Raw genomic sequence first — 15,316 nt, forward strand, 5'->3', positions numbered from 1 at the left:
GCTAATGTTCCTGCTAATACTGCTACTGCTGTTTTGCTACTACTAATGTTCCTACTAATACTGCTACTGCTAATGTTCTGTTACAGCCAATGTTCCTTCTAATACGACTATTGCTGCTACTACTAATGCTCCTACTAATACTGCTACTGCTAATGTTCTGCTACAGCTAATGTTCCTTCTAATACGACTATTGCTGCTACTACTAATGCTCCTACTAATACGGCTACTGCTAATGTTCTGCTACAGCAAATGTTCCTGCTACCTCGATTAATACTGCTACTGCTAATGTTCTGCTACAGCTAATGTTCCTTCTAATACTGCTACTGCTAATGTTCCTGCTACTCCTAAGGTTCATACTAATACTAATAAGGTTCCAGCTACATGCTAATACTATTGCTAATACTTCTATTTTTAAGGTACAGAGAAGGAGGCGGGAATAGGGTATCTCGGCAGGCTCGGCTTTAAAAACGACGTGATGACGTTGCGGGCCGTGCGTGAGCTGTCAGTTGGCGCCGGGCAGATGCAGTCAGAGGTGAGTGTCCCGCTGTCGTTGAGTGAACCGTCTGTGTGAATGAGCTCATGTCGTTGTCGGTGCTCGTGTGAGGGATTTATAACCGTGTCCCCGCTGGAAACAGCCGGGACGATGCTCCGTTAGTCCGACAGGCTTTTACCTGTGGTGACGGCGGAGGGGGAAGAACGTTTTTTTTTTACCGTGAGGAGTGCTAGTTAGCTGGTAGCCGCTTGCTGCTAGCAGAGTCCTGCGGTGTGTTTTGCTTACAGAGCTAACGGAGCTAACACACAGCAGACCTTTGAGTCTCTTCAGAGCCACGTGAAGCGTTACAACACTGAACCCAGTTTATTGTGATGACACCTCAAAATGAACATCAATACATGTCGTAAATCATCTGATAGTTGTTAAAGACACGACATCAAACTGAAGAAAACTTCAGTGATGGAAAGTAATTAAGTTAATTTACTGCAGTTTTTTGTCGTTTACTGTAGCACTCAGCAGGTGACTGCAGTCAGTCATTAATTCAGTAACTTCAAAAACAGTCAGGGCTCCAGTTAACTTCATGTTATCTGTCAGATGTGAAGACTAACTAGTAGTTACGAACTAGTACGACGAACAGTTAGTTGTTACTAGTAACAACTAATAGCTGAGGAACATGGGTCATAATTGAAGGGAGATATTTTCAGAGATGTTCAGGAGACTCTTTCAGTATGTCAGTCCAAATGAGATTTATATTAGAGCTAATAATCTAAATTTCACTATGGCCAAGTGTATAATCCAAATCACAGAGGCTGCAGTGTAACATGATGATGATATTGTTCATTGTTAGCACCATCAGTGTAGTGGAGCTAAAGAGACGCCCCGGCCTATAAATAAAATTCTCCAGACGTAAAGGAACATGTTTGTTTCATCATTTTTATATTTTATTCAGTGAGAATGAAAGAAACGACCATTTACACTGAAATCACAATATGGTTTATATTTTTTGCACATCGTGCAGCTCTAACTTGGAGGGTGTGAGATTTGTGTTTTCTTTATCATGATTAATTATTATATTATCAGTATATAATAATATAATCCCAGTCCACATTTGACACTAGTTGGTGGTGGTAATGTGCTATTTAACCATTATGTCATGAAGAAGAATCTGTAACAATAAATACATAAAAACAAACAAAAAAAACTGTAAAGTAACCAGTGACTGCAGCTGTCAGATACATGTAGAGCAGTAAAAAGTAAAATATTTAGAAGTATAGTAGTAGTAAGTAGAAATATGAAGTAACAGAAATATTCAAGGTACTAATAAATACTTAAGAAAAGTATTTGAGTGAATGTATTCATAGTTTTTTGGGGTTTTTTTATTTTATTTTTTATCCCAAAGGTAAAAAATCCATAAAGTGAAAAACCAAAAGATGTGAAACAAAATACAAAAAACCAAACAAATATGAAACTAACTACAATGAAATAAAGAAAAGAATTGGTCAAACTAAAGCTCAGTAATTGAATGTGAGTGTTTAATACTCAGATCGGAGACTGAGGTGAGTGTGCAGCTCACTGATGCTGAGAATCCACATTCAGAACAGGATCACAGAACATGACTCATGTTTTAAATTGAAAGTACTCAAACACAATATGAAGCAGATTTCAAGGTTTCCATGGCTCATGTCTCATAATCACGGCAGCTCAGATCCATGATGTCCTGAGAGTTCAGTTCATTTTAATTAGAAATATGAAGCGTGTGGTTCAAGATCATTTATTGATCAACAGCTGAGTTTCTGTGTCCCAGAGACGTCAAGAATAAACGTAAAGTAAATAATCAATATTAATTTGTCACACTACTCTAAATATATTTATTTATTAAATTACCAACAAACTTTGTATTATTGCAACATTATTGTTTTATTTGGATATTAAAGCTGAAACTAATAATTATTTTCATTATTGATTGATCAGTTTGATTGATTAAACATTAGTTAACAGCTAAAAATTCAAAATATCCAAAATACAGTTTAGTGTAATTAATTTATCAAACTATAACACTCGCATCTGAAAACCTGGAACATCAAATGTTCGATATTTATGCTGTAAAAGATTCTGTAACTATTGATTGATTATCAAAGTGGTTTCTGATTAATAGATAAATCAACCAATCACTGCAGCTGTTTCCAGGTCTGTGGCAAAACAATCACTATTTGTTCTGCAGCTTTCAACTGTCATTATTGATTAAGTGTGTGATCGTTAGAGAGGGAGCTGTTCTCTGATGGCAGATCAAAGCTGCTCAGACTCAGTCCTGGATCTGGATCTGGTCTGAGTCTCTCAGTGCAGTGATGAGGAGAATCGAGACAAATATAAAAAGGGATTTTGATATTGTATATATGTATATACACACATACACATATTTATGTATATATAATTGTCACACTGTCCAGGAAGAACAGTCTCATGTCCCTGAGACCCCGTTAGACCTCCAACTCTTACCATCTGTTACTGAGAGAGAATAAACATCAACAACTCTTACTGTCTTACTTACTGTCCAACACTGTGGATCAGGTCTGATGTGGATCAGGTCTGAGCTGAGGTCCCAGACTGATCAGACCTACAGAAGTATTTCCTGAACGGAGTCTGACACTGATTGACAGTCTGATAAAAGTGAGTGAGTCTCCATTGGCTTCAGTTCATTATAGATCTGATCAATACGTCGTCATGAGCTCACACGGGGCTGATGGGTAATACTGAGCTTTTTCATATTCACATGTTTCTATATTGACAGATATAAAAACAGTCAAAGGGCCTTTAATGTTTTAATGTGTCATATCTGTATCTGTTGGATTATTTAATGTTTGTGTGTATAAATATAAAATTCCGATGTGGATGCTGTTATAAATACAGTGGGAGTGAATGAACCTTTAATGCTTGGTCCACTGAGAGTATGAACAGTGATCAGTTATAGGTGGAGTTTGACTGTGGTCAGCACAGTGGGAGTGAATGGGTCTGCACTGACTGTAGTGCAGGTTGTAACTCAGACACGTGGTCACACTACAGCTGCACCGTACACAAACACTGAGTCATGATTATCGAGGGAGCGGTGAGTCTGTTTGATTTTCACTGGATAAAAGATGATTTTTGTTGGTGTCGTCCCAGAGACGTGTGGAGGACATGACGTGTCGTCTCTGTAGCAACGCTTCCTTTATGATCTGTTGTCACACATTTCACCTTCTTATCAAACCTGTGATGTGGAAGTTACACGTGTTCTTCCAGCTGTACAACAGACCAGGGACAGTTTCCCTCCTCAGGGTTTGAAGTGTCGTACTGGTCTTCACAGCCTGTGTTGGTGCTAACAATCCAGGCATTGATCCATCAGAGGATCAGCTGATGGGTCCACCAGAGTCCACAAGAAGACTCAGACCTGGTTCTCAGGTGGTCTGGTACTACAGCTCTACCTGCCTCTGGTCACATTAATTAAATTGATTATATCATAATTAACAGAGTGACGTTTCAGTCCGGTGAATCAGGTCTGACGCTGGATCACATGTGGGTGGTTTATCAGAGCTAATGAGAGCTGCAGAGTCACTGAGGAGGATGATGATGATGATGATGATGACGTCATGAGGATGAAGCAGTCCTGCAGCCCACAGATTGATCACAGACATCAGCAGAAACATTTCCAGCCTGGTTCCACTGACTGACTGTAGTTTCCCGCCTCTGACTCAGCCTCGGGTCTCGGCTCTTATTAACCCTTCGCTGCTCGCTGGGGGGGGGGGGGGGGAGTCCCCGCCGGGGGAAATGGATGACATTAACCCTTTGTTTCATGTGTGTCGGCAGCTCTGAGCAGGAAAGGTGTCTAGGTGAGATGAGTCTGCGAGCTGGAATCCCCCCCACCCCCGCTGTGGTTTGTGGGGACTGTTGTTGTTTAAGGTGGAATGAGGAGATCTCTCACATTTACTAGCAAACTTCCTGTCAGGACGGTCAGGCTGGACGTGGGCGGCACATACGCTTTTATTTACTTTCTCAGTTTCTACCCTTCCTTCTCTTCCTCATTCCTTTGTCCTTCCTACCTACCCTCCTTACAGCCTTCTCTCCTCTGTCCTCATTTTCATCTGTCCATTTTCTCACCTTTATTTTTTAATTAATCAATTAATAGTTTTTTTATCATTGTTGTTTTTGACCTTTCAATTTGTCTTTGTTTACTCTTGTTTTTTGCGTCAGTGTTTAAAAGACTTGAATCTATTTTTCTCTAACTTTCATTTCTTCACTTGTCGACTGACTTTGTTCCATTTGCCTTTTTTATCATGCTGTATCATTTTTTATTTCCATTGACATTTTTCATTTTATTCAATTTTTCCACTTTAATTTTTGTTAGTTGAGATAATTGTTTTGTCAGTCATTTGATTTGTTTGTAGTTATTGTTCCAACATTTATTTTTCCATTGAACTTCATTAGAAATGTTTTTTAGGAAACAGATTATGTTTTTCTGTCGACTATCAAAACAACATCACTGACAAATAGAAATATAATGCAACAGAAAAACTTCAACTTTGGATTATTTTCCTTTTTTGTTTAGTTTTTTTAATTAAATTGTTGTTTTCCAGTCTTGACCAGACTCAGGACTCTGAGGGTCACAGACTCATTATTATTATTATTATTATTATGATTATTATGATGATGATGAATGATTTGTCTTTGTGTAGTGACGGACTCTTCAGTGCTGTGTGGATCTTCACAGTGAGACACTGAGCCCTAGAAGTGGCTGATCTGGTCCAGACCGAGGCCTGAACCTGAACTCAGTCCACATTTTTCATTTTCAAAAGGTCACGATCCACCGTGTTAATCAGACCATCTGTGCCCCACCCCCACCCCCGCCACGTTCACATTTTCATATTTCACATTATTTTGACAGCATTCAGGAAATAGATTGGACCCTTTCAGCACAATAGAGGACATTACGCCAGTGTTTCCAATCAGATTCTTATTTTGAGGCATTTGCATTTAACCTGTGCTGAGCCGGGGACTGACGGAGACGGAGACAGAGACGAGCGCAGAGCAGATTGCACAGCTCATTTCCTTCTCCAGATATGAGTGGCATTACGAGCTACAGGAGCAGATATGGACTGATTGAGCAGTCTGTGGGCGAGCTGAGTGCTGCTGCCGCTGCATTAGCTCCCATTGTGGGCAGCTAAATGGAGGGCGGACTGGAAATCACTGGGAGGGGATTCAGTGGAAGGACAGAAAGCTCGGGGACTGTAAGTCCTCCACTTCCTGCTGCCGGCAGCGTAAACCTCCTGGCATCATAATGGAGCCGGAGCTGCTCTATCAGGACACGTCGCACACAGAGTGTCTTCCTGCTCATTGTGGTTGGTTACTGCTCAGTTCACTTTGTGCAGCAACAATAGTTTTTCATTTAGTGGCTGAAAGGAGGGAACGTTCAGGGAGATCAGCTCCTGGTTCACGACTACGTCGCCTCCATCAGGCTGCAGCTCGTCTCACATTGAAATGAGTCGACTCACTGAGGTCACGACCTCTGTGTCCTGTCTCAGGGTTTTAACTTATTATTGTTATTATTATTATTGTTTTTATTATTATTATTATTATTATATGTGTATTGTATAGTAAATAGATCAATCAGTTTCCTGATCAACTGTGATCAGTTCTACAGCAACAACGTGGAACAGATTTAATCATCCACCTGATGAGCGACCAGGATCGTCCTGAGTCTCTGACAGGAAGTGGACCCAGATCTGTTTCCTGTTTGAGATTATTTATTAGATCACGCAGTTCCAGTTCTGATAAATCAATAATCATTAGCTCGTTAAGAGTTTGTTATTGATCCTGAGACTTTGTCTTAGTCAGTGACGTGTCAACAACCAGGAAATGGTCACATGACGATGAACCAGAAGATTATTGGTTTAAACTCATTGATTTACTAAAATAGTTGTTGATTAATTTGTTAATCAATAACATGCCCCCCCCTCTCTGTTAGCCCCCCCCCTCCCCCAGCATCCTGCTGCTGGAAGCGTTTTACGGAGGATCTCACAAACAGCTGATTGACCTGCTGAAGGAGAACATCGACGGCTGCTCGGTCTTCACTCTTCCCGCCAAGAAATGGCACTGGAGGGCGAGAACCTCGGCTCTGTACTTCAGCCAGAACGTCCCCGCCTCTACGTCATACAGGTGAGTCAGTGACATCACACAGGTGAGTCAGTGACATCACAGGATGTGGAGCAGTGAGGAGAGTCTGGCTGCAGGTCTTAGTGGACCCCCTTCTCCACAGCCTCATTGTGGATCAGTGGAGGTGGTCACAGAGCCGGACCTGGTTTGAGCGACATGGAGGGACAGACACAGAAACTGATCCAGATCAGACCTGGATCCTGATCCACATGTTCTCTAAATATCTGAGATCAGGCTCAACAAAGGGTCTCCTTAACAAAGGTGTCCTGGTCTGTGTGAACAGACCAGAGACTAAAGACCAGACCCTGATGCTTTAGCTGTGTCTGATAACTCAGTCACTCAGAGAAGATTGTGTGTGTGTGTGTGTGTGTGTGTGTGTGTGTGTGTGTGTGTGTGTGTGTGTGTGTGTGTGTGTGTGTGTGTGTGTGTGTGTGAGTGTGTGTGTGAGATGTAGGACTTTGATGTGGTCTCTCACTGACACCCAGATCTGGATTAGACTGGCGTCCTGGACCTGGTCTGTAGAACAGGTCTGACTCAAACCAGATGAGTCCTGTCCTCAGAGGAGAGAGGACTTCCTGTGGATCAGGACTCGTGGTCTAACAGGCTGTTTCTGTGTCCAGTGGATCAGCATGATCCTCAGTTCTGGTTTCTTACTGCAGCTCTGAGCTCCTGGTCCTGGTCTGAGTCTAGGAGCAGGATCGTACTGAAACATGACTCTCTCACCAGTTATGATGGGTCCACTGAATCTGTACTGGTCTTTCTCTGCAGAGTCCTGTTCAGCAGCTCGGTCCTGAACCTGTGTGAGCTGGTGGCTCTCAGACCAGATCTGGCCCGTCTGAAGAAGGTCCTGTACTTCCACGAGAACCAGTTGGTTTACCCGGTCCGCAAAGACCAGGACCGAGACTTCCAGTATGGATACAACCAAATCCTGTCATGGTAAACTCCAGAGTCCTGCTCCTCTTTGTGTCCTTTACTACAGGTGGTCTGTACTGGTCTGACTCTGTACTGGTCTACATCACCATGAAGTGATGACATAGCTGTGATGTCATCAAACATCACAGTGTGTTTCCATGGTTACAGTCATTAATTAGTATTAATAAAGAGTTGATTTTTAATAGACCAACAAAATAAAAATTAAATTGTCACCGTAACTGTTTGTTTCAATTAGCCTGTCAGGGGATGGGTTAACGAGCTGGGCTGACATGATTGGTTAACGAGCTGACGTGCTGCAGTGAGTCATGCGATCTCACAGCTCTAACAGATACTGATTGTTGTTGATCTGCACAGCAGCATGTCAATAACCCCCCCTCCCCCTAACCTCGTTAAGACTGATCATTAAGACTGTGACTGGACTGAGGCCAGATTACTTTACTAATGTGAATTATAATGAAGCTCAGAGACTCGGCCTGAGCTGCTGCTGTTTGATTCCCGGCCCTGCAGACGACCAGAGGAGTGATGGGTAACAACAAACCACCAAGATAATCAATTAGTCGATCGAGTGAAAAATTATGATAAACTACTTCACAATCAAAACATCAGATTTTCTTCTGTGAGGTGAGAGGTTCACACAGAAACAGAAGTGGACCAATCAGAGAATTTGTTTTTGTTCATAACCCTAACCAAAGAAGAAGAAATATAAACAAAGATGAAACAGGTATTGATACAGAGAGCTTCAGTGTAAATAATAACATGTTAACACTTCAGTTCTCTCATGTTCCCTGTTTCATTTGTTCTGATCTCAACAGATCAATCATCAAATCCTGTTGAGAACCAGAACCGCTCAGTCCCTGTCAGATCAGGTCTAAACAATAAGGACTTTAGACCAGGTCCCACAGGTACTAGGTCTTGGTCTCTGTCCCATTAACAGTGGCTGATCACAGCTGTGATCAGCTGTGTGTATCATGATGTTCAGACTGTGATACTGAAGGAGAGTTCTTTAAGTTCCAGGTCACTTCCTGTTTATCCAGAGTCATAGAAAATATTAAATATGAACCATCTGCGGAAAGTTTGTCATACTTAATGTGAAGTCTTTAGTAATGGCTAAAAAGTACTTTGTGAGGTCACACTGATTTTGACCTTTGACCTTTGACCACCCAAATCTAATCAGTTCATTAAGTCCAGGTGAACGATTTTGTAAAATTTGAGGAAGCTCCTTCAAGGAGTTACTGACATGTTGTGTTCATGTACAGACGGACAACATGAAAACAAAATGGCCGACATGACATGAGGAAGTCTGTGAACCGTCTCCACTCCTTTCTCTTTTCTCTTTAAAGCACACAAACTTTTTCCTACAGGTAGCGAGCGTGCTAGTGCTGTTAGCCGTTAGCTAAGAGATAAGACACAACATGAATGTCTCAGACTGTCTCTGTGTCCTCAGCCTGGTGTCAGATGTGGTGGTCTTTAACTCTCTCTTCAACATGGACTCCTTCCTGTCCTCCATCTCCTCCTTCATCAAGAAGATCCCGGACCACAGACCCTCAGGCCTGGACCAGCTGATCCGTCCTAAGTGTGTGGTCCTCAACTACCCAGTCCAGTTCCCTGATGTCAGCAGGTGAGTGTGAGGCTCCTCCTCCCCAGACAGTGATTACATCCTGATCTGCAGGTCTGAGATCAGCTCAGTGGTTCTGACCTTGATCCTGGTTCTGGTCCTGATCTGCAGGTCTGGTCTCTGTTAGTTCAAATGAACAGCAGCTGTTGGTTCACATCAAAGTGACCCAGATCAGGGATCACTGGTTAGACTGGGAGCCCACCAGCAGACCTGGTCCAGGTCTGTATGAGTGTGAGAGAGCTTCCTTCTCATGTAGAACATATTTTTTTTTAAGTATATTTTTTTGGGCTTTTTATGCCTTTATTGGACAGTGTAGTGGAGAGAGACAGGAAACGGGGAGGCAGAGAGAGGGGGAATGACATGCAGCGAAAGGCCGTCCGATGCGGGATTCGAGCCGAGGCCGACTGTAGCCTCTACACATGGGGCGCCTGCTCAGACCACTGAGCCACACGACGCCCCCCTTTTGTGCCTTTATTGGACGGCACAGTAGAGAGAGAGGAGACGGGGAGGCAGGGGGGGGGGGGATGACATGCAGCAAAGGGCTTCTCTGATGCAGGACTCGAACCGAGGACTGTAGCCTCTACACATGGGGCGCCTGCTCAGACCACTGAGCCACTTGACGCCCCTCTCATGTAGAACATTTAAACATGTAACGTACACCATGCTGTCATGGTAACAGTTACTATGTTACACTGACTGTAACTGAGTGTTGCCATGTTCTAAACAGTTCATCCCAGGGACTGAATGTAAAGAGGAAACTGAAGGATCTGCATCAGAGGAGGTCTGAGGAGGACCTCCTCCAGTTCAGTCCTGTGAGTCACAGTGAAGTGAATAAAAATGTTCAGCAGAAGAAGAAAAGACATGGAACAAAATGGTGTCTTTGTGGGGGGGTCTGGTGTGTGAATGCTGAACCCCCCCACCCCTCTCTTTGTGTTCTGGGTGTTTGTTGTCTCCATCTATCAATCTGCCTTTGACTGGTGGACTTTTGTAATCTAATAGTGATTGACCCGAGCCGGCAGAGACCTGCAGCGGGACACAAAGACATCCCATCCATCAGGCCGACGCTGACTTCAGTCCGAGACCACATCGATGTGGACTCACGTGACCAGCAGGTGTCTGAGTCAGACTCAGCCTTTTCTTCTTTTCTGCTCAGGCTGTTTGGTCTTTGTGCAGCTGTCGGACTCTGCTGGTTTGCCGTAGACCGGGATCTGATCCAGTCTGATGATGATGGATCTCCTCTCCGTCTGCTCCATTCTGGTTTTGTTTGTTTGAGGTCTCCGTGGGTGTTTTGGATCCAGGTGGGTCCAGCTCTGTTGCAGCAGGTCTTAAGTCTGTAGATTAGACATTAAAGTTTCTTCAGGTCGCCTCAGGATCAGGTCTAATTATCCACTGGTCAGGATCTGGTCATCCTATCATCATGGGTCTGTGTAGGACCAGGTCTTGGTTCTGACATAGAGTGTCTTGGGCCCCTTATTTGGGTCTCTGTGAAGACTGGTTATTCATGGTATTAGCTTAACAAGCTAATATGGGACCAGCTAATGGTAGCTTGTTAAGCTAGCTTGTTTAAAAAAAAGCCTTAACAAGCTATTTTAGCCATAACAAGCTAACATTAGCCTAACAAGTCAATGTTAGCCTAAAGAGGCTAATGTTGTTAGCCTGAAGAAGCTAACGTTAGCCTCTGGACAGCTGCTGGGTCTGTCTGACTGTTTCCTGAGCTGCATGTGTTGGTGTCTCTGGAGTTTAGAGATGTGATTCAAATCTTTATTGATTGGTCATTGTTAATCCTGATCAGGACCAGACTCTTCTTCTTCTCTGGTCTGAGAATAATCCTCCTGATGTCACAGTTTTCCGTCCTTATGAATCTTAAATAACCTCATGTTGTGGTCCAGACACTCCTTTAAACGACGAGACTCAGACCAGGACTGATCAGGACTTTGGTCCTTCTCTGTGGTTCCCTGCTGGTCTATGCAGGTCTCTGCAGGTCTCTGCAGGTCTGACCTGGTGTTTGCTGCTCTCTGTAGGTCTCTTCTGGTCTCTACTGGTCTCTGCAGGTCTGACCTGGTCTCTGCAGGTCTGAACTGGTCTCTGCAGGTCTCTGCTGGTCTCTCCTGCACTCTGGTCTCCAGCCTCTTGTGATTAAATGGTCTAAAGTAAATGGAGCTGTGACCTTCATCTCTTCATGTTTAATCAGACTCAGAGGTGAGGTCATCACACAGATTACTGTTGATTTATCAATAAGATAATTGCCCCCCCCCCCCCCCCCCACATGTTTTTATTGCCTCCAGTCAAACATCTAATTTCTAAAATGGATTATTGAATCACGTTTTCCCAGAGGCCTCGAAGCAGAGACATCGCCGTGACCACGGCCGTCCATCCGTGTTACATCAACTGTGAACTGTCTGTTAATCTGTCTGTCTGATTGTCCACCTGTCTTCCTGGAGTCTTGTTCAGTGTCTGTGTCTCCACGTCTTGTTATTGTCTCCATGTGGTGAAGTCTGTCTCCTTGTTCATCTTTCAGTGGTTAAATGTCTTTGTTTTTATGACTGAATGTCTCTGTCCAGATGTCTCAATGTCTTAATGTCTTAATGTCATAGTCCTGTATTGTCCTACTGTCTTCACACTGTCTCCATATATTTGTCCTTCATGTCTTCACGTCCTCATCTCAGCGTCTTTGTTTTTATTTCATGTTAAAGTTTTGTTGTTTTTCCACGTCTCGTTTCTTTAAATCGTCTTTACTCTTTATTTATTTATTTATATTTTTGGGCTTTTGTGTCTTTATTGACAGGACAGTAGAGAGAGAGGAGACGGGGAGGCAGAGAGAGGGGGAATGACATGCAGTAAAGGGCTCGTCTGATGCAGGACTCGAACCTCGGACTATAGCCTCTACATATGGGACGCCCCTCGTCTTTATTCTTTAAAGTCATGTGATGATTGTCTCTCTTCCTCTTCTCTCTGTTGAAGCGGAGTGTCTGTCCTCAGGACCAGCAGCGTCTCTTTGATCTGATAATAACAGATATAATAATTCTGCCTCAGGTGACGCTCATTAACATAACGAGCTGTTTTACCTCAGAACAACCTCCTTCATCCTCACTGGAAATGTTCAACTGTGAAGGTGAAACAGGGAAAGGGTGAAACTTGTTGGTCCTGGTCCTGGTCCTGAGCCTGAGACTGAATGGATGAAGACTTGATTTAAGTCGTTGGTCTTGACTCTGGACTCTGACTGAGAGATTAAGTCTTTTCTCTGAAAATGTTCTAAGACCCAAAATGTTTCAGGCTTGAACCTGAAGAGGGACTTGATTGTCTGGACTCTGGAGTCTGGAACATCGGGTCTGTTGATGAAAACCTTCAGACACTGACAGTCTGGTCTGGTCCGGTCCTCGGTCCTCGTAGATCTGATCTTCCTCATGAATCATGTTGTAGATCCATCAGTGGTGATGAGGCATTCAGGGGCGTTCAGGAGAGTTGGAAGCTGCTGTGTCGATCTGCAGTTGTTGACTGATTTCTTCTTCCTCTTCTTGTTGTTTTCAGGCTGCTGCCCAAACCCAAACTGGTCCTCCAGCAGCAGAACAGACCTGAGGAACCTCAGACTCCACGGTGAACACACCTCACATCTTTTCACCCTCCACAACAGGAGACGGGTTTATTATTGTGAAGGTTATACTCCACACTGACGCACTGTATCTGGGTTTCTGGAGGTCTTAGTCAAGTCAACTTTTATTTGTATAGCGCCAATTCACAACATACGTTATCTGAAAGCTCTTTGCACACAGGGCGGGTCTAGACCTTCTCTTTATATTATTTACAAAGACCTAACGGATGAAAAGGAAAGACTTCCTTTAAAGAGGCAGAAACCTCGAGCAGAGAGAGAGAGAGAACGTACAGGGATAACAATATTAATTATAGTGACAGAAGCAGCAGTAACAGCGATAGTTATGTAGTGGCAACTGTAGTGCTCCTACTGATAACAGTAGTAATGACAGCTAATAACATTAGTAATAATCATTATTAATTATAGTAATTTGAGCAGGTTCAGCAGCAGGTGTGAAACAGGATCATGGAGCAGTAGCTGGTTTGCAGCTGCAAGTCCAGACTCTGCAGCTCTGGAGGAGGGAGGAGCTGCAGGGAGGAACAGGGAGGAGCTGCAGGTAGGAACAGGGAGGAGCTGCAGGTAGGAACAGGGTGGAACAGGGAGGAGCTGCAGGTAGGAACAGGGTGGAACAGGGAGGAGCTGCAGGTAGGAACAGGGTGGAACAGGGAGGAGCTGCAGGGTGGAACAGGGTGGAACAGGGAGGAGCTGCAGGTAGGAACAGGGTGGAACAGGGAGGAGCTGTAGGTAGGAACAGGGTGGAGCTGCAGGTAGGAACAGGGTGGAACAGGGAGGAGCTGCAGGTAGGAACAGGGTGGAGCTGCAGGGTGGAACAGGGAGGAGCTGTAGGTAGGAACAGGGTGGAGCTGCAGGGTGGAACAGGGAGGAAAAGGAGAAGGGAGAAAGAGGCACTCAGCCTGGGAGCTTCATGTGCTTGAGGGAAAAAACAAACATTTAAAATGATGCAGTGATTTATCCAAAAGTTTATGTGATCTCGTCGGCATGACAACCTGGACTATGGTGTACTGAGTTTACTGGTTTATTGAGACTGAGGCCCACCTGCTGGTGGTAGGATGTCAACAGGTACAGAGCCTGGGTCTGTAAAAGAATAAGAAGCTAACTGAAAGTTAAGGCATGAAAATACATTTTAGGTTTAGATTTAAAAGTCTGAACGGAGTCAGACAGTCTGATGTCAGCAGGGAGGTTGTTCCAGAGCAGAGGAACCGAGAGGAAAAGGCTCTGCAGCCAGCAGACGTCTCTTTAACTCTGGGATCGAAGAGCACGATCTGGAGTATAAGGTTTTAAGCAGATCAGACCGGTATGAAGGAACAAGTCCATGTAGAACCTTATATGCCATCAAAAGCACCTTAAAGTCTGAAAGGAAGCCAATGAAGGGAGGCTAAAATCGGTTTAATATGGTCAAATTTTCTTGACTTAGTAACAATTCTAGCTGCGGTCTTAAGTTCAGTTCTTTAGAAACAAAGACGTCAGAAGGTTTGAATATTGCAGACTCACCTACAGCTGCAGGTGATGTCACTGTCTTGCATCCTAATAGGTCAGGAGTCATTTCAGTGCAGTCATTGGTTACTGTGTTACAGAACAGCTTTTAGGTTTTTCTCTTAAATAATTAACCTTTTAAAATGAATCTTAAAATGATGAGATCCATTTCACAAAGTGAGAAAAGATTAAAAAAAGATCCTTATTATTATAAAAGATGTTAAACATCTAAAGAAAGTGGTTTTATTTGAGTAAAAAACTGAGTTGTTAATAGACCGATAATATAATAATAATAATAATAATAAACTTATTTTCTTGAAGTCCACTCGTTTGTTGATGGATGTCGTTCTGACTCCGACAGGTGTGAGGAGCATCAGCAGGATCCACATCAGTCCACCTCCGAACCCAGACCAGACCAGAACCCTGTTCCTGAGGAGGACTCTGAGGACCGGGTCAGACCTCTGCATATCGTCTGGCCTCACAGGTGGTGAGTTCGATTCCTTAGAGGAACAGAGACGTGGTTCCCGCTGTCAGTCACATGATGCGTTCAGGTCACACAGACTTCGTAAGAAATGTTGATTTATATTATATAAAATCAACATTCATAAAATTTAAAATCATTCTCAATAAAAATCATTGTTAAAATTAAAAGTAACTGGGGCGTCGTGTGGCCCACGTGTGGTCTAAGCAGGCGCCCCATGTGTAGAGGCTGCAGTCGGCCTCGGCTCGAATCCCGCATCAGACGGCCTTTCGCTGCATGTCATTCCCCCTCTCTCTGCCTCCCCGTTTCCTGTCTCTCTCCACTACACTGTCCAATAAAGGCATAAAAAGCCCCAAAAAATATACTTAAAAAAAAAATTTAAAGTAATTTACATGAAAACAGTTTTAAGTCATATTAAAAAATATTTATTCATTGTAATATGTTAAAATATAAAAAATGTACTTTTATAAATATGTGATTTAAGAAAACATAAAAAAATGTATTATGAATTTCATATGAAAAGTCATG

General features: G+C 43.3%; 1 protein-coding gene across 2 annotated transcripts in view; it reads left to right on the forward strand.

Annotated features, from left to right (window-relative positions):
- The first annotated feature begins 209 nt into the window (after window positions 1-209).
- gtdc1 (glycosyltransferase-like domain containing 1) overlaps window positions 210-15,316 on the forward strand; it is a 33,312-nt gene continuing 18,205 nt past the window's right edge. For both annotated transcript variants that reach the window (XR_008829076.1, XM_056389835.1), the window contains exons 1-6: window positions 210-532; window positions 6,489-6,679; window positions 7,445-7,612; window positions 9,054-9,227; window positions 12,753-12,818; window positions 14,669-14,794. Coding sequence is in view for 1 of the 2 variants with exons in the window: in XM_056389835.1 (XP_056245810.1) it covers window positions 476-532; window positions 6,489-6,679; window positions 7,445-7,612; window positions 9,054-9,227; window positions 12,753-12,818; window positions 14,669-14,794 (782 nt within the window). In the remaining variant the exon portion in view is untranslated. The remainder of the gene's footprint in view (window positions 533-6,488; window positions 6,680-7,444; window positions 7,613-9,053; window positions 9,228-12,752; window positions 12,819-14,668; window positions 14,795-15,316) is intronic.

This window comes from Seriola aureovittata, chromosome 11 (genome assembly GCF_021018895.1).
Source record: "Seriola aureovittata isolate HTS-2021-v1 ecotype China chromosome 11, ASM2101889v1, whole genome shotgun sequence".
NCBI lineage: Eukaryota > Metazoa > Chordata > Actinopteri > Carangiformes > Carangidae > Seriola > Seriola aureovittata.